Genomic DNA, 23,639 nt, shown 5'->3' with positions numbered 1-23,639 from the left:
AATCCAATATAAGAACAGAAGAAAGCTGTCAGAGACAAGAAACAGATCACTTACAAGGGAACACCCATCAGAATTACAGCAGACTTCTCAGCACAAACCATCAAATCACGAAGAGCATGGGGGGAAATAATTCAAGCGTGAAAGATAATAACCTCCAGCCAAGATTGATATATCCTACACAACTGTCCCTAGAACTTGATGGAAAAACAAGGTGCTTCCAGGATAAAGAGGAACTAGGGGAATTTGCAACCACCAATTCAACTTTACAAAGAATACTGCAGGGTATTCTAAAAAAGGAAAATACCAAGATTCCAGAAATAGTGGCAGGGAGACCACAATGAATGGAGCAGAAAGTGAAATGAAGAAGACAAACTGACAACAAACGACAGAAAAAGAGCTCAACATAAATGAGGCAGAGAAGATCAGATGGTAGGAACAGCAATTTTGGAGAAAACAAAACATCATAATAGCTAGTGCTGATTTAGTATCATCTTGTTTTGAAGTCCCATCAAACTTGTATTCTTCTGTCTCCATCGATCTTAAAAGGTTGTATCTTATTGGATTTTATTATATGTGATAATATAAGTAAAAACTTTTATAGACAAGGAGATTACACAGAAACCATTGTTCATTTTCTGTTAATTGGTTCTAAATACCCTGTAATAATGTCATTCTCTTGAATGGTTTTATAGTGTCTTGATATGTTTGGTGCTACAGTATACGAAGTTATACTCAAAGATTTCGAGGAAAGAGACACTATGGTAACTATTTTTGTGTCAGGATATCTTGTGGTGAAACACTATTTTGCTTAAATGGTTATGTTGTGCTGTTCTGTTGTTATGTCCTCTTTTATCTCAATCCCCTTTTTTAAAAAAATTATTTACTTTTTTCTTTTTATCTTTTTAATTAAGGGAAAAAATAAAAAATAGAATACATTATAGTAACCTACTTTGATTTCCTATTAACTTGATTTGAAATCCTGTATTGCCCTCTCCATCTTGTTTTTGATTTTCTGATTTTCTGATTTTTCCCCTATTCTGCTTTGCTTGATAGAACCAAGTTCAAAAGTATAGGCAAAACTGTGAAGACAATGAGATTCATTATGACGCCCATTCCGGTTGACTATTCTTTTAAAGTCCTGTAATGTCTCCAATGCTTTGGTTTCATTCTTTACTGCTTTGTTCAATTTTATTATAACTGGAAATTCTTCTTAAAATAGCAAGAGGCAGTATGGTAACCATTATTGATCGCCTTGTATTTTGTTTTTCCACCCTTCTGATTTGACTGACTCTGTTCTGATATGTCGCATTTGGTTTTACTCTCTTCAAAAAAAGTAAAAAGAGAGATCTGGGGTGCCCTCACTGGCCTCTCTGCGTGTCTGGAGGACTCTGGATATCTGCGCCCAGACTGCTGGAGTTCCCTCAGGCTTCCAGGTGCAGTGAAGGAGAGAGGTGGGTTTGAGGCTTCCACATTAGCCTCCCCATTCCCGGCTTCATTTGGAGACCTGCTGAGCTCCCCATAGGTGGGCTGGCCCACACTACCAGCCTAGCCCAGCCTGTTTAGCTGCCGCGCCTGGCCATAGGTCTGCAGAGGAGGAGCTGGGCAGATCTGGGGTGCCCTCACTGGCCTCTCTGCGTGTCTGGAGGACTCTGGATATCTGCACCCAGACTGCTGGAGTTCCCTCAGGCTTCCAGGTGCAGTGAAGGGGAGAGGTGGGTTTGAGGCTTCCACATCAGCCTCCCCATTCCGGCTTCATTTGGAGACCTGGTGAGCTCCCCATAGGTGGGCTGGCCCACACTACCAGCCTAGCCCAGCCTGTTTAGCTGCTGCACCTGGCCATTGGTCTGCAGAGGAGGAGCTGGGCAGATTTGGGGTGCCTGCATCGGCCTCTCCATGTGTCTGGAGGACTGTGGATATCTCTGCAACCAGGGAGGGTCCACAGGTTCCTGAAGCACTGCGGCCTGTGGTGAGTACCCTAACCCGGCTGCGATTGAAGAACTGTGGAGCTTCCAAGGGGCAGGTGGGCGCACAGTGTCCCTGAGGCCCAGCTTGTCTGGAACTGCGGAGTTCTGAGCAGGCAGAGGAGGGCCACTGGTTCTGTAGGCCTAATGGCTTGGGGTAGTGTGGCGCCAGAGTCTCAGTAGCTCCAAACATAGAAGGAGATTTTCAACAGATCCTGAGGAAGCTTTCAAATAACACGTGAAACACAGAAATATAGGAAAATGACAAAACGAAAGACCAAATTACAACCTCAAACCTCCAGCCCATCTCAAGAAACCCTAGGAGCGATGTATATAGAAGAAAATATATCCCATCCACCTCATATATCGGACACAATAGCCACTGAAATTGACAAGCAACTCCAGGAAGCTTTAAAGAAATTCAAACTCGAAATAATCTCCCAGATAAAAGAAGAAATGATAAAAGAAATGAAAGAGATTCTAAATATATCTAAAGAAAACACAGATAAAAAATTGGAGGAACTAAACAAAAAGATAGAATCCCTAGACGAGCAATATAAGAAACAAACAGAATACATAATGCAGATGCACAGAGATATACAGGAAATAAAAAACTCCACTGAAAGTTGTAAAAACCGCCTTAATGAAAGTGAAGATAGAATTTCAGACCTTGAAGACAGGATTGCAGCTAGTGAACAGGAAAGGAAAGATCTTTTGAAAATAACAAGGAACCAGGAAACAACAATTCAACAACTGCAAGACGATGCAAAGAAGAATAACATAAGAATGATAGGGATTAATGAAAGAGAGGGAGACAACATGAAGGATGTCAGGAGGATATTTAGAGAAGTAATAGCTGAAAATTTCCCAAGCATGAGATCAGAAACTGACATCAGGATCAGTGAAGCATATAGAACTCCAAACAGTCATAACCAAAATAAAACTACACCCAGACATATAATAATCACCATCCCAGAAATCCAACACAAGAATAGATTATTAAAAGCTGTCAGAGAGAAAAGACAAATCACTTATAAAGGAAAACCTATCAGAATCACAGCAGACTTCTCAGCACAAACGATAAAGTCAAGAAGAGCATGGAGTGAAGTATTCCAGATCCTAAAGCAAAATGATTTCCAACCAAGACTGATATATCCTGCAAAACTATCATTCAAAATAGATGGTGCAATACGATACTCCCATGACAAAGAACAGCTGAAGAACTTCATGAACACCAAACCAACCCTGCAAAAAATATTGAAAGACAGTTTAGATACACAAAGGAAAAAACCACTAAGCAAAGCAAATAATTAAACAGAACCGAAAGATAAAGATGCAACAGCAGAGAGATAACATTCCTACAATTAACCAGCATTTAACAGTAATAACCATTAATGTAAATGGTCTCAATGCACCAATCAAAAGAAACAGACTAGCAGAATGGATCAAGAAACAAAATCCAACCATATGCTGTTTACAGGAAACCCATCTAACCCAGAAAGATACTCACAGACTGAAAGTCAAAGGATGGAAAACAATTCTTCATGCAGCAGGAATCCAAAAAAAGGCAGGAGTAGCCATTCTGTTTGCAGACAACGTGAACTTTAAACCAACAATGACCATAAAGGACAAAGAAGGTCACTACATACTCGTAAGGGGAAAACTCCAAGAGGAAGAGATAACTATCTTAAATATATACGCACCAAACTCCAGAGCACCCAGTTATATAAAACAATTATTAACAGAAATGAAAACTCAAATTATCAGTAACACAATTGTAACAGGAGACTTTAATACACCACTGAAACCAAGGGACAGATCAACCAGACAGAAAATGAGCAAAGAAATAACAGAACTGAATCACACCTGTGAACAAATGGGTTTGATAGACATATACAGAATGTTCCACCCAACAACATCAGAATACACATTCTTCTCAGCAGTACATGGATCATTTTCTAAAATAGACCATATATTAGCTCACAGAACATATTTAAGCAAATGCAAAAGAGTTGAAATCATCCCTTGCATATTATCGGATCATAGCGCTCTGAAATTAGAAATTAATGACAAAGGATACTGCAAAAATTCCGCAAACACATGGAAACTAAATAACACACTCTTGAGTAATCAGTGGGTCACAGAAGAAATTAAAGAAGAAATTAAACAATACCTAAAAGAAAATGAAAATGCAGATACAACTTACCGGAATCTGTGGGATGCAATGAAAGCCGTTCTGAGAGGAAAATTTATTGCACTGAGTTCCCACATCAGGAAAACAGAACGAATACAAATAAATAACTTGATGCTACACCTCAAACAGCTAGAAAAAGAAGAGCAAGTCAAGCCCAAAGCCAAAAGAAGAGAGGAAATTATAAAAATCAGAGCAGAAATCAATGCAATAGAGACTAAGAAAACAATCCAAAGAATCAACGAATCAAAGAGTTGGTTCTTTGAAAGAATAAATAAAATCGATAAGCCCCTAGCCAACCTTATTAAAAAAAGGAAAGAAAGAGCTCAAATTCATGCAATAAGAAATGAAAAAGGAGAAATCACTACAGACCCAATAGAATTACAGAGGATCATCAACACCTATTTCGAAAACCTCTACTCTCAAAAGTTTGATAACACAGAAGAAATAGACAGATTCTTAGAAGCATATGAAGTACCAAAGCTAGATCAAGAGGATATAAAACTGTTGAATAACCCAATCTCTGCTAATGAAATTGAGAATGTAATTGGGTCCTTGCCCACCAAGAAGAGCCCAGGCCCAGATGGATTCACTGCAGAATTCTACAAGAAATATAAAGAAGACATAATGCCGACACTCCTCAAACTATTCAATGAAATTGAAAGGGAAGCAATCCTTCCTAAGTCATTCCTGGAAGCAAATATTACTCTAGTACCAAAACCTGAGAAAGACCCAACTATAAAAGAGAACTATAGACCGATCTCCCTAATGAACACAGATGCAAAAATCCTCAATAAAATATTGGCAAATAGGATCCAGCAAATCATCAAGAAGATTATACACCATGACCAAGTGGGATTCATCCCAGGAATGCAAGGATGGTTCAACATACGCAAATCAATAAATGTAATCCACCATATCAATAAAGCCAAAAATAAGAATCACATGATCATCTCTATAGATGCAGAAAAAGCCTTCGATAAGGTCCAACACTTATTCATGATAAGAACTTTACAGAAAATTGGAATAAATGGTCTTTACCTCAATATAATAAAGGCCATTTATGACAAACCAACAGCCAGCATCATACTAAATGGCCAAAAATTGAAAGCCTTTACTTTAAAATCGGGTACAAGACAAGGATGTCCTTTATCACCACTCCTATTTAATATAGTACTGGAAGTACTAGCCAGAGCAATTAGGCAAGAAAGAGAAATAAAAGGGGTAAAGATAGGAAAAGAAGAAGTTAAATTATCATTGTTTGCAGATGACATGATACTCTACATAGAAGACCCCCTAAACTCCATTGAAATACTCTTAGATACAATAAATAAATTCAGTAATGTGGCTGGATACAAAATCAATACTCAGAAATCAATAGCATTCCTATACACGAACAACAAAATTACAGAGAGGGAAATAAGAGAAACTGGACTATTCACATTAGCAAGCAAAAAAATGAAATATTTAGGAATTACTCTTACGAAAGAAGTGAAAGACTTATACAGTGAAAATTATAATACACTGAAAAAGGAAATTGAAGATGATCTCAGAAAATGGAAAGACATCCCTTGCTCATGGATAGGAAGAACAAACATTGTGAAGATGGCCATTCTCCCAAAACTGTTATACAGATTCAATGCAATCCCAATAGAAATACCATCAACATACCTTATAGATCTAGAGAAATCACTCCTAAATTTCATCTGGAACCAGAAGAGACCTAGAATCGCAAAGGCAATTCTAAGCAGCAAAGACAAAGCAGGAGGCATCACAATCCCTGACTTGAAGTTATACTACAAAGCAACAGTAGTAAAATCAACATGGTATTGGAATCAAAACAGAGCTGAAGATCAGTGGAATAGATTAGAAGATACAACCACAACTACGAACACACTCAACCACCTTATTTTTGATAAAGGATCCAAGCAGGTTCACTGGAAGAACGACAGTCTCTTTAATAAATGGTGCTGGAAAAACTGGCTCTCCATTTGCCGAAAACTAAAACTAGACCCATGTCTATCACCATGTACTAAATTAAAATCTAAATGGGTCAAAGATCTGAATATTAAAACAGAAACGCTAAATCTATTGGAAGACAAATTGGGTAGAAACCTTGGAGACATAGGAGTAGGTAGAGAATTCATGAACAGGACTCAAACTGCACGGGAAATACTTCCCAGAATCAATAACTGGGACCACTTCTTATTAAAAAGTTTCTGCATGTCAAAAGAAATCTCCAGCATAGTGAAAAGAAAACCCACAAACTGGGAGATTTTAGTGAACTCTCTCTCAGACAAGGGACTCTTGTCTAAAACATATAAAGAATTAAAAAAACTCAAACCTCCAAAATTCAAAGATCCAATCCAAAAATGGGCATCTGAGATGAATACGCACTTCTCAGATGAAGAAATACAAATGGCAAATAAATACATGAAAAAATGCTCATCATCATTGGTCATTAGAGAAATGCAAATTAAAACCACACTGAGATACCATCTCACTCCTGAAAGAATTGCCAGGATCAAAAAAACCGACAACAAATGCTGGAGAGGCTGTGGGGAAAAAGGAACTCTCCTGCACTGCTGGTGGGAGTGTAGACTGGTACAGCCTTTGTGGAGATCTGTCTGGAGATTTCTCAAAATGTTGGGACTGGAAATCCCATTTATTCTAGCTATTCCACTTCTAGGCATATTCCCAGAAGAACTGAAAGCATCATACCACAGTGATATATGTGCACCTATGTTTATAGCAGCACAATTTGTAATCGCCAGATCTTGGAAACAACCCAAGTGCCCATCAACTGAGGAATGGATAAAAAAGTTGTGGTATTTCTATACAATGGAGTATTATTCAGCTATAAAGAAGGATCACATTGAGATATGTATCAATAAATGGGCGCAGCTTGAGACCATACTCATTAGTGAAATAAATCAATCTCACATGTGTGAATACCGAATAGTTTCCCTAATGTAAATAATGATTCAAATATATAAAAATATGTGGTAATCATGATTCCCCATTAGGTGGCCTTGAAGCCTTATAAAGTTTTCACTCATTAATTAGAAAGGCTTTATTCTGGGCTTCTTGATATGAAAATATTTGAAGCTAGAGTATATGAAGTTTTATCCAAATATTTCAAGGAAAAAGACACTATGGTAACTACTATTAAGTCAGGTTATAAGGTGGTGAAGTACTAGGTTGTTGAAACAGTCATGCTGTGACCTCTATTGTTATATTGTTATGTCCTGTTTTATCTCAATCTCCCCCTTATTGTTTCAAAAAAAATTATTTAGTCATTTCTTATGTTTGTCTTAATTAAAGAAAAAATTCAAAAAAATTAGGATATATAAATAGTAACTCTTTTCGATTTCCTATTAACTTGTTTTGAAGTCCTGTAGTACTCCCACGATATTGTTTTGACTGATTAGACTCTGTTCCATTCTATATGATAGTATCAAGTTTGAAGACATAGGCAACTACTTTGAAGACAATAAGATTCACTAAGATACCCATTCTGGTTTGACTATTGTCTTCTTTGGAAGTCCTGTAATGTTTACAATGCCTAAGTTTTATTGGTCTTGTTCTCTACTGTTTTGTCCAACTTTATAATATCTAATAAGATAGACAATTCTTTTTAAGGAAACAAGGGACAACGTTGATAACCATTGTTGATAAACTTGTACTCTGTTCTACACCATGTGCTATGTCTATCCTTGGTATTGACTGACAGCTTTGTTTTGCCATATTTGACTGTATTCTTCCCCCCCCCCCCAAAGAAAGTAATAAGCACTAAGGAGTAATAAAATCCAAGATGTGTAAATTTTGTTGTAAAAAAGAGAGGGAAAAAAAAAAAAAAGAAAAAGAGCTCTAACGGATATAACAGCAAGTGTGTTTGGGGGTGTTAAATAGCTGACTTTATCAATGTTTTTGGAACATTGAACACAGCTGTTTGCAGTCTCCCTGTTTGAATGTCCACCTTGTGTTCTTTGATACTGTGATTTGAGGAACTATTTTCAAGAAGATAGTGTGTAATCTACTAGCAGGTAATTTCTTACTGTTATGTTTTTTTGTTTTGTTTTGTTTTGTTTTGTTTTGTTTTGTTTTGTAGTTCTGTATTGCGTGTACCCTTACGCCGCTTTGGTTTGTTTTGTGTTTTTCTCTTTTTCCTCTTAAATAAAAAAAAAAAAAAAGTAAAAAGAAATGTGGGAGTAATAAAACCCAAAATGTGTAATTGTCATTGTACAAAAGAAAAGAAAAGAAAGTGCTCTACAGGTTATAACTGCATCTATGTTTAAATGTATAAGATAGATAACCATATTACTGAGTTTTTTTGGATTGTTGAACAAAACTGTTTGCACTCTCACTGTTTGAAAGTCCACTTTATATGCTTCAATTTTGTAACTTGAACAACTATTTCTAAAATGAGAATATGTAATCTATTAACTAGTGATTTCTTACTGTTTATTTTTTAAATTTTGTATTACTTGTACCCTTTTTCTGTTTTTTTCTTTTTCTCCTTAAATAAAGAAAAAAAAACTATGAGCCATAATAACCTCTCCTCTTTTGTCTTGCAAGTGTTGAATATATTGTTCAGGATATGGAAAAGTTACTAATACAAAAAACTGGTAACAGAAGTGGGGGCATTGCTGTGACTATACCTGACTTTTTCAAAACCCTTTTGAATTGGCTTGCAAAAGGAATTTGGAAAGGCTTGGAGACAGGTTAAAGAAGTTCTAAAATATTTTGAAAGTTCTTGATTTGCAATATTGTTCACAGCTCAGAACAGAATGCTGATAGGAATGTGTATCACAAAGATAAGCTCAGGAGGCTTCAAATGACTGAATATGTTAGGACGGCAGAAAATTTGTCCATATTTTGTGTATGCCTGAGACTTTTCAGGAGACTGTGATTGAGGAAAGTGAACAAATTGATCTGGATGGAAAACTTTCAAGGCAGCGGAGTGGTCAGACTGTGGCATGAGTACTGCTGGGGTCTTTTAATGAGATCTACACGGAAACTCAGGAAGAAGGAGAAGAGCTGAATGCTTTGAAAAGTCTGTAGTTTTGCCATAAAGAGGCATCTGCAAATTTGTGGCAAAGCAGAACATGGTTGCTGAAAAGATTATTGATAAAACTAAGACAGATATTTTGTCCAGGGATAAGAAAAAAGATGTCTTGAGGGCACTTTAGAAATCAGCAAAATCCCACCCACTGCAGATTCAAAAATGCAAAACTATGAATCTTTCATTGTAGAGGATACTTTCTGGGATGACTGCTCATTCAGGTTCATCTGGAGAAGTGCATAACTGAGTCCAGTCATTTAGGCATTCAGAGGCTGCTCCAGCCATGGTTCAAGATGACTCAACTACTGCTTAAGCTGGTAGCTAACCTTCGTATTATCCAATTGGTGTTGGTTATTAGGCAGGTAGAATGCAACAGTTATGAGGTCATGGAGACTTCCACTTAGATTTCACAAGAAGCTCTGGGGAATCAGACAAAAATGTGGGAAGAGGTCACAGTTCTGACCAGGAGCCCATAAATGGGTGGTGTGTGAAACTGTGGAAGAAAGGCTAAGTGTGAAGTGAAAACCAAGGAAGCTGAGCATGCTAGGAACATGGAATGTCTGCTGGAGAAAGCTGCAGGCAGGCAGCACAGCCGGCCCAACAGAGAAGCCATATAGGGGCTATAACTGGCAAGAACAGAAGAGAGGAATTTCTCAAGCCTTTGAAACTCACAACTCAACACAACCCACCCTAGGTGCTAGACATGAAACCATAGGATTTAATGATTTTTCCAAGTAGATATCAGCCTTGCTTTTGTCTAATGCTTTTCTATATACCTAGTTCCACATTTTGAACAGGAATGTACCACTGTGTATTTAAAGTATTTAACTTTCCTTTTCATTTCTCAAGGGCCCACACAGCTAAGAATCACTTTTGATTTTCAAAGGAAACTTTGGACTTGGCTTCTTCAACAACAGTCGAATTATTAAGACCACTCTTAGAAATGCATTGTACAATGAGAGAGACCTGTGTCTTTGGGAGGCCAAAGTCAGAATGTTATAGTTTACATCTCAGATGTACACAAAAAGCTTATCCTCAGAGATAGGGCTTTTGGACACAATTGGGTTAAAGGGCACTGAACTCATCAGTAGATTTGTCCTGTGATGAGTTGATAGTAGACTGTCCTCCTTGAAAGTAGGGCCTGCAGAAGACTCAGATCACTGGGAGCATGACCCAAAAGGATGTTATTCTTGTCCCTAGTTCCTGCCTATTCTCTCTGCTTCCTGACTACCATTTGGTGAACACCTTTCCTCCACTACCATTTACCCTACCTTGGAGCCAAGGAACCATGCACCAAATCCACTGAAAGTATGAACCAAAAATAAACCTCTTCTCCTTCATGTCACGGGTGTTGGGTATTTTTGTCTTAGTGGCAGAAGAGTGATTAATACACTAAGTAACTACAAAGAGATATCTTATTGGAAAATTCTTATTACTACTGAAAAAAAAAAAAAACAGTGTATGTAGAAATAAAGGAGTGAAAACTTCTGCCCTAACTCCGTCTTTTGCTTTTTTTTTTTTTTTAAGAAATGAACAATCTTCTGCTTCAGATGTTAAAGGCAGGACTTTTCTTTACCATTTAAACAAAGTATTGGATGAGTAACAACTTCAGTTAACATTACATAAATTTGAAGGTTTTTTCTAATATGAAGCTGAAATGCTGCAACTAATATGTTAACAGCAAGGAAAGTGAAACTATCTGTGATGCATATGTGAAAATAAGGGAAAGATACATACTTTTATAGTACATGTATCATTTTCATAGAGACCGCAAACTTGACAAGCACCATCATATACAACCATTATTTTGGTATTACTGAATGTATAACCATCATTAGATATCTGTAAGAACAAGTCAGACACAAAAAGTTAAATGTCATATGGTTTTCTCTTTTTGAGAAACCTAACAGGTAAATATATCAGAAAGGAAAGAGAAATCATTGGGAATTAGAAGTAGACTTTTAGAGACATGGGAGAAGATCACAAGGAGGAAAGAGATCCTGGATAGGAGTAAAAAAGTTAATAATGACCAAGAAATGTATTGTACCAGTTCCCCAGACCAGATAGCACTCTTCTGTATAGCAAACATAAACTACTATAAAAGATGAAAAACTAAATAATAAAACTAGAAACAAGGAACAAGTTCCACAGTAAGACTATTCTAAATGTAGCTTCATAAATTAATTATGAAATTCCTTATTCAAGTACTTACTTTGTTTATAAACGTATCTTTTATTTTTTACCTTCAATTGCCACTTTGCAAGTGGCTTCTCACCCATCGGATCCAGAGTATCAGATTGCTGGGCACTAGCAGGCAGCAGACAATCAACAGTTCTGTTATTATGAAAAACTGCTTGTGCGTACACGGGTTCTCCAAGCACCCATTTACTGCCATTGTACTGTAAGCATAGTGAGAAAGCAATTAATTTCTGTCAATTATGGAAATATTTTTTCTAGTGAGTAACATATGAGCAAAATATAAATTTTTGTATATATACCTAATGGAATAAGGAAATAAAAATTATACTGATAGAGAATCATTCACAACAATAACAAAAAGTATATATCTTAATTTGACATTAGCCACTTTCTGACAAATTGTACATTTCTTGGGGATTCAAACCAAAGAATTCTATATAATGGATCCTTGTGCAAAGACTTTGGGAGCAAGAGGAAATATTTGACTATGCAGTTAACACATACCAGATGAACTCCAGGGCTGGGAAACAGAAAGTGCAAGATGAGTATGAAATGTTATGCAATGGCAAAGGTTAAATTGTACAAGAAATTATGAGGATAATTAAAAAGACAGGAGCCCCAACTTGAAAGAGAACCCAATGTTCAAAGTGGGGGTAATTTAAGCAACCAAATAAATAATACTGACTTTGAATTATATTTCATAAAGTATATATTGACTAGTCCATACTGACACAAATGAATAAATATGTAAGTAGGAAACAAGAAACATTTATTTCTTTCAGTAGGACTTCAAATGATATTCATAGTAAGATGGATCCTGTCTAAAAAAGAAATAGGGAGAATGATGGAGATAGAAAATCACGACTGATAAATTTCATAATAATAATTGTTACAAGCATTTATAATTATAATTTGACCCTAAAATTAGAGAAACAAAGCATAAGGAGAAGTCTTATACTTTTGTCTAAAAGTGTCTTCTCCCAACATATGTTTTAGCTGCAAAAGGGAAATAGGAAATTTACAGGGCGATATGTAGAAAACATCCTTAAAGGACCAAAACTTATGTCAACAACAAGAAGATACACTGCAGCGCCTGAGAATGGCATAATTTTGATGTAATCAGCAGAAAGGAACATGCTGGAAAACATCTGGCTGGTACTCTTTGAAAGTCATGAAAGATAAAGACTTAGCACTGTCATAATTTAATGAAGACTGAAAAGACATAACAATAAAATGCAATATAAAAGCCTGGATTGGTTCCAGAATCAGAAAAAGGGCTGTTATTTGAATGGTTTGCAAAATTTGAACTATATCTGTGTATTATTTCATTGAATAGTATAAATGTGAAAATTGTGGTCTCAACAATTGTTTTTTGAATACGTGAAGTGTGAATAATAGAAGAACCTGGCTGAAAACTTAGTGGAAATTCTTTGTACTTTTTTTACAAGTTTTCTGCAAGTCTCAAATTGCCTCAAAAATATTTTACAGCATTATTTCATACAATGGAAAGTTATGAAGAGTTCTTTGCACAATCTAGTTTTCTAAAAGCTAAATTTTGAAGAGAAACCCAATATTCAAAGGAAATTTAAGTTCCAACAAAAAGTGAACAGAAGCCCACTCATGTTAAATGAACACATAACAAGACATTAGAAAACACTTTCTTTGGGGCAAAGAAGGTACATTCCATACTACAATCTAAGTATGTAAGAGCTAGGCTTTCTGCAGGTCCAAAATTAGATGAGTAGGGACATTAGAACAATGCCAAATTATAGAGGTTTGCATCAAATTGAATCAAAGCCTACAAAGTCAAACTCAGCTTTGGAGAAGTCTTAACCTCAGGACAATATAAAATAAATACAGTGATACCTTGATTCACAAAGACTTTTGTTTGCAAACAAAATTTTATTTCTCTTGGCAAGTCTTCCATCAGGTGACAAACACTACCACACCAAGCTCCCCACACAAACACAAATGCAGTTACATCCCTTCAAATTACAAAACAAATTGAGCTCATAAATTAAGGAAACACTGTATTCGGTATGCACTCTACTCTTGGTTTTGGCAATTGAACACATTTATGTCTTCCAATAGTTTATCTAATATGTTAGAAAATTCCAGATTTTACTCCTTATCAGATGTTTGCAAGACAGAAGTGAAAGAGTACATAAAATACCAGTACAAATGTACCTTATTAGAAAACATAAATCTATAAAATTTGCTCCTTGTAAATCATTTAATTGTAGTATAATATCATATGATTTATTATGCTAAGACTAAAACATACCTACTCTCTTGAGTGATACTGAAATTTAGATACCTAGTTCATCTATTTTTCTATTGTGTGGCACATTATTTCATTGTGATTAAATTCATCTCAGACTTATTTAGAAAAGCTATATCCATGAAATGTATATTATCCTATATTTGCTGTACATAAATATATGGTAAAAATATACAAAAACTATTTCCTACAGTAAATACTCAATCTCAGAATTACAAGTTTTTATTAACTTATACAGTAATAAAAATGCTGAAATATAACTTTATATTTTAAGTCTCAGCTTATTCACAAAAATCCTTTTTATATTCAAAGGAGTTCCCTGGAAATAAAAATTCCACTTGAGTAAAAGAAGATCATTTTACAAATAATGATCAAAAAAGTTATAATTTGATATAATAATGTTCAAACTAGATGATCAGTTCTGCTTTTGTGGCCCTAAGAAAGTCAATTTGGGAAAGGATATTTTCCCTTGTGAAATCCATAGTAAAGGACATATGAAAATGAACACTAGCTTTTTATTTTCTAAAAGGGAAATATTCATATTTCTGTATCATACGGTTCAAGGAGCATGTCTTAGCCAAAAACAATCTTCATTCTTTGTTTTTGCATTTCAAGAAATATGGATTCTCGATATTATGTCAAGCTCAATATTGCCTTAGTCTTTCTTGACTGAAAATAGTGAGCCAATACTTCAATATTAGGCAAAATAATAAAACTTACAAACAAGGAAACTTTTGAAATTAAGCGACTAAATCACTTTTTTGTGTTTATGCCTTGTGGATATAGCATCCTTTGGAATTATGTTGCTAATTGATAGACTAAACTAATCCAAGGTAAAATTAATCTGAATAACACATTAATTCAACCGTTTTGAGCAATCTGTCATAGAGTCCGTAATTAACATACCTTCAGTTTAGTAACTTCACATATAATGGAAGGCAATTCCTTGAAGCCTTGTCCAAAAACTTTCACCATCACACAATTGTATTTTTGAACATCACAGAATCCAGCATTCTCAAGCTCTATAATTTCAGGTTTGTCTGTGGGAAAAAATCGCGACAAATACGACATTTTTAATTTCAGGAAAAAGCTGTCTAATTAGTTTGAATTTCCAATTTGGGAATGTATGTTAAATAACATTTCAAAGCACTGTATATCCTAGGAATTATTTTATTAAATATTAAGAGTAATCTGGAATAAAAGAAGTGTTACTATTAACACTACCGATAATGTCATTACAGACACTACCAGTGTTTATATACACAAATAATGTGTATATAAGGGAACCGAAGAGTGATTTGTTTACTGATTAAAAGAACCAAATAATGTTTAAATAATATATGATATCAAATAAGAACAAGTATTAAGAAATAACTATTATAATGAAATAGGTTTTGGTTTTGTCACTTAGTTTGTAACACATAGATGGGTAATGATAAAAATACTTTTGTAATAAAATAGTGTTAATTGGTGCATTGTATCAAAATTTTAAAAATTCTTAATTTAAGATTTAGAAAAGTTTTCAAAATTTAAATATTCAACTGTTCTAGGGTATTAATATTTTGTGTATTATTGATTACTAGTCTACATACTACCATAATTTCATATGTACTATTCAATTCAAGGAGAAAAAATTCTTATAGCAGTCAGAGTTAACTGACCTCCGTATGTCTGCCTATAACCAGACTTTGTAAGAGCATATAGTATCCCTGTCTGTGAGTGTTGGTTGTAACACAGACATACGCAGTTTATAAAATAATAGAATCTTTGCTTGAGTTGTAGTGAAATCTAACTGAATATAAGTTTGCAGCAACAGGGTTCAAACAAAATGATAAATTACATGCATTTACAACCCTAAAGTTATGAAAAACATCATGGATAAGCATATTCCTTTCTACATTCAACAAATGTTTATTTGGCAATTTCTTTGCATGTAATGTTATTACAAGGTATACAGTAATGAACAAAACACTCTCTGCTTTCATGTAATTTACAATTTAGCATAGGACAAAAATAAACAAATGAAAAATAAGAAACATATCTATATTTCCAGAAATGTGGAAAAGATTAATTAGCTATAGTAAGGGAGGTAAAAGCTAGGAGGCTGTTGTTTTGAATGGCCGCGGAGGGATTTTCTTACACTTTGATGTCTGAGCAGAGAAGTGAAGGACATCTGTCCCAAAGACCTGTGATAGAACACTGCTCTGCTGAGAGGCTGCAGTAAGAGCAAAGTCCTAAGGAAGAAACAGGCCACAAAGTGGCCAGTGTGGCTAGGAGCAGTGGCCTAATGGGAGAACAGGGGATGAATTAACAGTGAGGGAGTTTCAGATTATCTGGGATTGCTAAATCACGGAGGGATTATGAATTTTAGTGGGAAAAAAAGATGGAGAGCAGTTCTAAAGGATTAAGAAGAGGAACAAGCAGCATGATTGGCTTAATATTTCAAAGAGTTCATTTTGATTGCTGCTATATGGAAACTAAGCACTGGGAAAATCTGTGATGACCCAAGGGAAAGATGGTGGTGGCTTGGAGCAAGGGTAGAGATGAAATGCTTTGAAGTCACAGCTGGACTTGGTACCAGTGAATTAAAGTTGAGGAACAAGAAAAAGAAGTCAAGAACGACTTCAAGTCTCTAACTTGAACAATTAGAGAAATGAAGTGTGCATTTGCTTAGATAGAAGAGATCACAGATGGAAAGTAAAGGATGGTGGTTATTGAAGGGAACCGAAGAATGATTTGTTTACTGATTAAAAGAACCAAAGCAACTTTGAAAAAAATTCTTGCACCAATACATTGAGATTAAATGATTTGTACTACATAGAGTGGTTGGAGAAAATGATTTAGTGTAAACAGCAACATAATATTAACACAGTGCTTAAAATATACCAAGTTTGACTTTTAGGGGAAAAAATATTTTCTAGATGTAGAAGGACCTGTTGAAAAGAAAGGCCCTGAGGTTTAAAGAACCTGGCATTTTCAAGGTATAATACAGAGACCAAAGTGGTTGAGGTGGAGGGGCGGACAGGTTGACATTAGCAGGGGACGAGCTCAGCAGGGTCATGGTGTACCTTCCTGTTGGTTTCTAAGACTTCAGCTTTCATTGACAGAACGCATTTTGGAAATTATTAATGCATTAACCAATATAATTTGGATTCCTAGCTAATCTTAATAAATCCTAAGATAAAGGCCAAAAGTAAATATATTTTCATAATTGAATGTCATACACAACATCGACAGCAGACAGACTTTACTTACCATACAAGGCACTGCAGTCATAGGAGCTAAAGCCTGGGGCGCACACACATCCCCATTCCATGCACTCCCCATGGCCACTGCACAAATGGGGGCATTTTAATACCAGGAGAATGTCTTCCATTGACTTGCCATATTTTTCTGTGCTATGTTTCCCCTCTTCCAAAACCCTCCTTTCACATTCATTTTCTATAAGGGCCAAACCTGCTTCTGCCCAGCTAACATCATCTTTCAACAGAACATCCTTAATGCACATATCGATAACATCCTTCAGTCTCCTTCCGAGAAAGGCAAGACAGAGCTTTCCAAGACTGGAATGGGCGAGAGTCTGCTCACAGAGCGCCAAGGTGCTGTCCTCGGTTAGACCAGAGGGTGTGGGCCAAGAGGGAACAAATTCTTGGTGGACTTTTTCAATATGGTCTTCAGGGAAAAAATAAGTAAGCTCTTCAAGATTGATTTGGCTGGAACTTTGGAGAGCAGACAAAGCAGGAAATGCATTAAAGTTTTGCCGTTTCCATCTCTTCTGTCCATGCCACCTTGTGTGTTGGCCACGGCCAGCCTCATCCTGTGCTTGCTTTTCATTGTCCAAATATTTTGATGCATTTTGCTTTTCCTCCCCAGGATATTGCAAATTTAAGTCCAGTTCAGCTAGGTTCATGTGGGCTTTTTCTTGCAGTAAGAAATTTAAATTATTTTCTTCTCCTGATGTCTGTTTTCTTATCCCTCCCTCAAAAACTTCAGAATTAATATATTCAGAGGTGACATCTAGTTCTGGTATCAAAGAAGAGAATCTAACATGTTTGAAGTCTTTGCAACCTGAAGCAGTTTCTGATCGAGAAACACCATCCAGATGATTAGAAAATTGATAATCTGAGGTGGTATCCAATGAGCAGCTACAGTAGGGTGGTTTTGGAGGCAATGTCAGAGAAATTGGCATTGTGTCAAACATGCTTTTTCCTGGTAAAATTCTTCTCGATGGAAAACAGGAAAGACTAATTATTTGAATGAGAATATTTATTCCCCAGTAACATATTACTAAAAAGTGTGAAATCACCACCCATTTAAATGAAAGTATATTTCTTACCTCCATTCATTAATAAAAGCAACAAAATCATTGAAATCTTCATCAATTTTTATCCCATTTCTGTCATGGAAATCGTTTTCTGGGTTTTCATCAAAGGTACCACAAAGGCCCAAAGTGTTTTTGTAATCTACACTAGGAGCTCTGATTGTTAAACTCATGCCCCATTCACTAAGGTCAGAGCGGATAAATGCTCCAGAAGAAAACCAAATCTGAAACACAGAAGTAATCAACAGAGAAAAAAACTTTAATCTATATTCAGTATGAGCCAAGAAAGTAAGTTTTATTTAAGAAATAAGAAAACACACTGAGTTATCTGTTCCATACAGAGAGTAAAATGCTGGTTTTTTTTTTTACATGACAACTTTTGTTAATGCTGTAATTTCAAAGTAACAGATTTATGCTGCTGATTTGAAATTTGAGTTCCATATTGATTTTTTATTGAGATATATTATTTGTAGTTGTTTTAAGTAATTTAAACTAAAATATGATATTTTATATAATAAAAGCTACAGATCTTAGGAATAAGGTTTATCAAGTCATGCTTCTAATATATTCAATATGGCACTTGACGACCAAGTAATTTATTCACACAGATTACATGTAATTCCAGAGGAGTACACATAAACATCACCTTACTGTTGTTAGGCTCATCAAATCACAAACCAAATTGTAACCAGAGCTTTCCTGGGAATCACAGCAAAAGGAGTTTCTTGAATGATTCTAACAGCTTGTATCATCCAACCATGAGCTACCTCTCTGGATTGTAGGAATGCCATCTGTCTCAGAACAGCCAGTTGAGGGTATAGGGGGAGAAACTATCTCTTTTGAAAGCCAATGAAGTTGCACTACTTGTGTTTTCTTCTCTTTTTTATATTCCTTTTTAATATTTTTTGAATTTAGCAATAGTGGTTTCTTTTGTTTTTACAAGAATGGTTTTGTGTTCATTGCCAAAAATTATGCATTAGAGAAATGGGAACAAAACTTATAATCTTCAATCCAGCTAATTTTCTTGCAAATTCTTCAAACTTTTCTTGAGTAGCATATCAATATCCCTGTTTATCTTCATGTACACCGTTATTCCATCATATTCATGACATATACAATCTGTTCCTCACCAATTACATTTAGGATTTCAGCTAAACCTAAGTGATCGTAGATTAATTGTAACTTTTCTCTTTCACAAATAGAGACACAATGAATTACCATTATGATATTGTATACCCTGAATTATTTTATTCAAATAAATTTCCAGAATTAAATATCTTTTTTAAAATGACATGAGAGTTAAGATTATATATAATATATACACCTCCAGAAAGACTAACTTTTCTACTATCTCCTCTTGCCAAAATTCTATGAAAGATGTTTGATCTGTATTTATCTAGCTGATTGCTAATGTAGTTACTATATTCATAATTTTGTTGATTATATGAATTTGAACATTCTTATCAGTATCAATCCTTTGTGAATTGCCTTTTATATTATTTGCTCTTTTTAACTGGAGTGTTGATTATATATTAGATGATTATGAGAATTTTACATATTGAGTATATAATTTATATGTAACAAATAGTTTTCCAGTTCTTGATTTGTGTTTTCTTTTTGATGATATAATTCTGATCTATAATGCTATATTCCAAAATTATTGTTCATCTCATTAAATATAAAAAACATAACACATTTTTAAATACACTTTAAAATTAAATTATATTTACTTGAGATTAAGCCTTTTGAAAGATGAGAGGAAGATAAATATCACCTTATGGTACAAATAGCTCACATACATGAACTATCATTTTAAAAACATATTAATGATTATACACTCTTGGGTAGCATTTTCGACTTTTTTTCTCTTCCTACTTACTTTACTAACCAGTTTCTGATGTAGCAACACACTGTTGATGAGAAAATTGGTTAAGTCTTTCTGAATATTTAATTTTCAGCTCCTATCATATTTGTCTATTATAGTTTTTCTTAGATACAGGCAGAAATACTTATATGAGAAATCCACAAAGTTGTCTTATTAAACATTAAGTAATGGAATTTAGATTTGATAGTCTTAATCTATATTATGTTTACTTGCATGTGGTAGGTGGGAAATATTTTAATATCATAGGTCATATGAATGCTATTTTCTTGAAAAGACTAATATTGAAAAGTGGTAGCTCTTAATTTAATGAAAGTAAATAACAGTTCATCAAAAATGACAATGCAGAGAAACTTTTTAAAAATAAAAATCAGACATACTGTGACTTTTCTTCCCAAGTAAGATTCACTTATCTTGATATTGCTGGATACATCTTGGCTCTTCACAAATAAATATGATTGTGATGCATGCAGCTGACCATTGCACATATCAAAAGTAACCAGAACACCTTCTTCTTTGGCCACAAACCCGCAGTTACACGACACAGGATAGTAAAGACTTCCACAGTCCCACTGACGCACATGGATCTCAAAATCACGCAATGTACTCTTATAAAGCACAAATGTTCCAGTCTTGAAATTATCATATATCCTGTCATCAACGAAAGTCAATTGCAATCAAGAGTGAGTACAAAATATCACAACAGCCTAAGCCAAAAATTTGTATTAAACGTATTTATAGGCATTCAGTGTATTCTGATGTTGGAGAAATCTAGATTACTCAAAGGTTGGAGTCATGAGCATTTGTTTGTAGGCACTGAATGAAACAAAGTTGTGTAAAACATCTCTCAGTCTCTCCCAGTGCCCTTCTCTTTCACCACTCCAGTTTGGCCACACACCCTGAGGAGGGAGACTTACTGCATGTGTGTGCACACGGCTGCCCTTTCCACCTTCTTCAAGGACTTGTCCAGTTATTTCCCTCACTTGGTGGCTTTCTGTATCCATTTTGTTTGTTTGTTATTCTTTTACTTTGGGAACAAGCCTGTGGCCTTCCAGCTGAACTACATCCCTTAGTTATTTATTTATTTATTTATCTTGAGACATAGTTTTGCTAAGTTGTTAAATTACCCAGACTAGGCTAGAACTTCTGCTTCAAACAGCCAGAACAATAGGATTATAATCATGTGCTACCATGCCTGGCTCCATTTGTTTGTTTTTTGAGACATGTTCTTGCTTTGTAATGTAGGCTAGACTTGAGTTTGCTATGTAGCCGAGGTTGGCCTCAAATTCACAGCCATCCTCCTGCCTCGGCCTCCTACATGCTGGGTCCAATCTATTTTAATATAAATTGCAAATCCTCCTTCCAGCTTTTCCACACTCCTGATTAACTTTTCTTTATGGCATACATATACCTCAGACATGCTACATATGTTTTTTATGGATGCTGTTTATATTTCTCTGTACTTTGTCAAAGGTCAGTTCCACAAGAGCAGGTAGAGTTCATATATTCTGCTCACTGCCAAGTATCCAGCATTTAAAACATGGTCCAATACATGGTGTTGAACTAGGTTGGATTAGATGCATCACTGCTGTGCTTTCCTGAAGTCTCTCCACCAACATGGTTTTTATTTTGTTTGTTTGAGAGACAGGTTCTGATTGTGGAGTTCAGGTTGGCCTTGAACTCCTGGTAACCCTCCTGCCTCTGCATCTCAAGTGCTGTGATTTCAGGCATGCACCACCATGGGTAGCCTCCACCGAAGCTTCTGAGCCTTCAGTCATAAACATTTGCAACCCTTCAATACTTACTTAGATCTGTGCAGTTTCACTTTTATTGAAGGTTTTCTACTCAATGTGTGTGTATCCACTCATACTGAATAATTTTACTGGCAATCAAATTACAATAAAAAATCTTCCATTATCAGTTAAATTTTCATTCAAAATGAAGTATCAGCTTCCTTTAGGACAACCAAGTATTATGAATTCCTCTGGAACAGCATCACTGAGTTTAACTCTTACAATGCAGATATTAATAACAGGATTTTTTGATACTTTTTGGTCATTTTTGCTAGCTATTCTTTAGTTCCAGAGGCAAATATCATAATAATCATAAAGGTTTTAATAGCTTTTTCCCTGAGTACTCATCATAAATTAGGAATGATTAATTTTTAAAATAATCTAACATGTTAGTTTAAAGATTTTGGCTATACTTTAAAGATTATTTTATTATTATACATTATTATTTTAACATTATATCTTATTATTATTATACAGAAATGTAACAGTAAATATTTTTACTGCAAATAGTTAGTTTTTGAAAAATAAACAATGGCCAAGTGAAAACAATTGTCTGTATTTTAAAATAATCTTTACTTCTACAAATTCAGGCTCACAACTATTACATATTTTACTAAGGACTAGATCTACAGCAAAAATATGTACACACAGAGTAATACCTTGAAACAAACCAATGACAGTGACACTCATTTGTCAGTGCCTCAACCTAAGAAATAACAAAAATATGCTGTTTAGAATAAAACAACAATAGAAAGAAACAAACATAAGCCACTAAAAGAAAAACTTACCTTCCATCAAAGGTTATTATATGTGGGTCAGTAAATGAATAGCAGTAAGCAGTTGGGATATCCTTAACTCTGATCTTAAAAACAAAAAATACTTGGTAAATATGACCATTATTTATTATTTAGGAACAATAAATATCTTGGTAATTGCAACAAACTCTTATTTTTATCATTGCTTTGCAAAATGAATCATTTAAAAACTAAACTAATTTATCAAATAATTTTAGATGAAAATCGATGATCTAATAATATAAATACTTATTAAAGGTTAGATTATAAAAATCATTTTCTAATTCTTCTACCTGGATGCTGTCTGGAATGTAGTTGTTCCAGAGGAAGTCCTCATTAACTATAGGTTGCACTATGATGTTTGTGACTCTGTCGCCATCTGGGGAAAAATCTGGTACAGCAGTGTAGTTCACAACCGCATAGCTACAGGTCCCACCGTCACAGGGTGATGTCTGGTGAAGATCCACATGACAGGAAGACAGTGCTAGATTTAAGCCTAGGTGCTCTGCATCTGTTTGAATGAAAAAATACATTAAAAAATTTCCTAAGGGTATATGTTCTAAGCAAAATATATAATAGCTTTATAAAGTCAAATAAACTAAAAAGTCTTAAATTTTTTTAAAAATATATGGTTTCAATTTTTGCCCAAATTGAAACAAAGCTCTAATGTATATGCATATACATACATGTTATTGTTTTTAATGAAATTAAAATCCATATTCATTTAGATAAAATTCAGAAGTGATAAATAACCAAATAACAATAGAAATGGAAAATGCTAAAATGCAATTTGATAATACATATTGCATACATGTATTAAAGTATCACACTGTACTCTAGAATGTTATGCAGTATTATTTATTAAAATATTTAAAGAATTTTAACAAGATAAAAATCAATCAATAAAAATGATCCTCGTTTCTATAACAATCAGAATTCAAAATATCAAAGAATATAATTTAATTTTTTTCTGGCAACAATTGGGCTTGAGCTTAGGGCTCAACTACTTCTTTAATATTTTTTCAGGACATGTTCCTGCTCTATGCATTATTCAATGGTAGCACTGAATCTAATTTACGTAGAGTCCATCATCTTAAAAATTGAAAATACAAAATAAATAAGGTAACCCTCAAACCAGTGATAAACTGCTTC

At 34.8% G+C, this 23,639-nt stretch overlaps 1 protein-coding gene across 2 annotated transcripts in view; it reads right to left on the bottom strand.

The window, feature by feature from the left end:
• Vwde (von Willebrand factor D and EGF domains) overlaps nt 1-23,639 on the bottom strand; it is a 72,936-nt gene that overhangs the window by 34,397 nt on the left and 14,900 nt on the right. For both annotated transcript variants that reach the window (XM_063242079.1, XM_063242083.1), the window contains exons 8-15: nt 22,781-22,998; nt 22,482-22,555; nt 20,281-20,551; nt 18,034-18,242; nt 16,953-17,917; nt 14,604-14,737; nt 11,461-11,616; nt 10,955-11,059 (exon numbers count right to left, since the gene is read on the bottom strand). In XM_063242079.1, the coding sequence (XP_063098149.1) occupies nt 10,955-11,059; nt 11,461-11,616; nt 14,604-14,737; nt 16,953-17,917; nt 18,034-18,242; nt 20,281-20,551; nt 22,482-22,555; nt 22,781-22,998 (2,132 nt within the window). The remainder of the gene's footprint in view (nt 1-10,954; nt 11,060-11,460; nt 11,617-14,603; nt 14,738-16,952; nt 17,918-18,033; nt 18,243-20,280; nt 20,552-22,481; nt 22,556-22,780; nt 22,999-23,639) is intronic.

This window comes from Cavia porcellus, unplaced genomic scaffold, assembly GCF_034190915.1.
Source record: "Cavia porcellus strain 051 isolate PalLab524CR breed Dunkin Hartley unplaced genomic scaffold, mCavPor4.1 scaffold_2, whole genome shotgun sequence".
NCBI classification, from domain to species: Eukaryota; Metazoa; Chordata; class Mammalia; order Rodentia; family Caviidae; genus Cavia; species Cavia porcellus.
The sequence above is the reverse complement of the archived record's forward strand: the minus strand, read 5'-3'. Positions and strand labels throughout refer to the sequence as shown.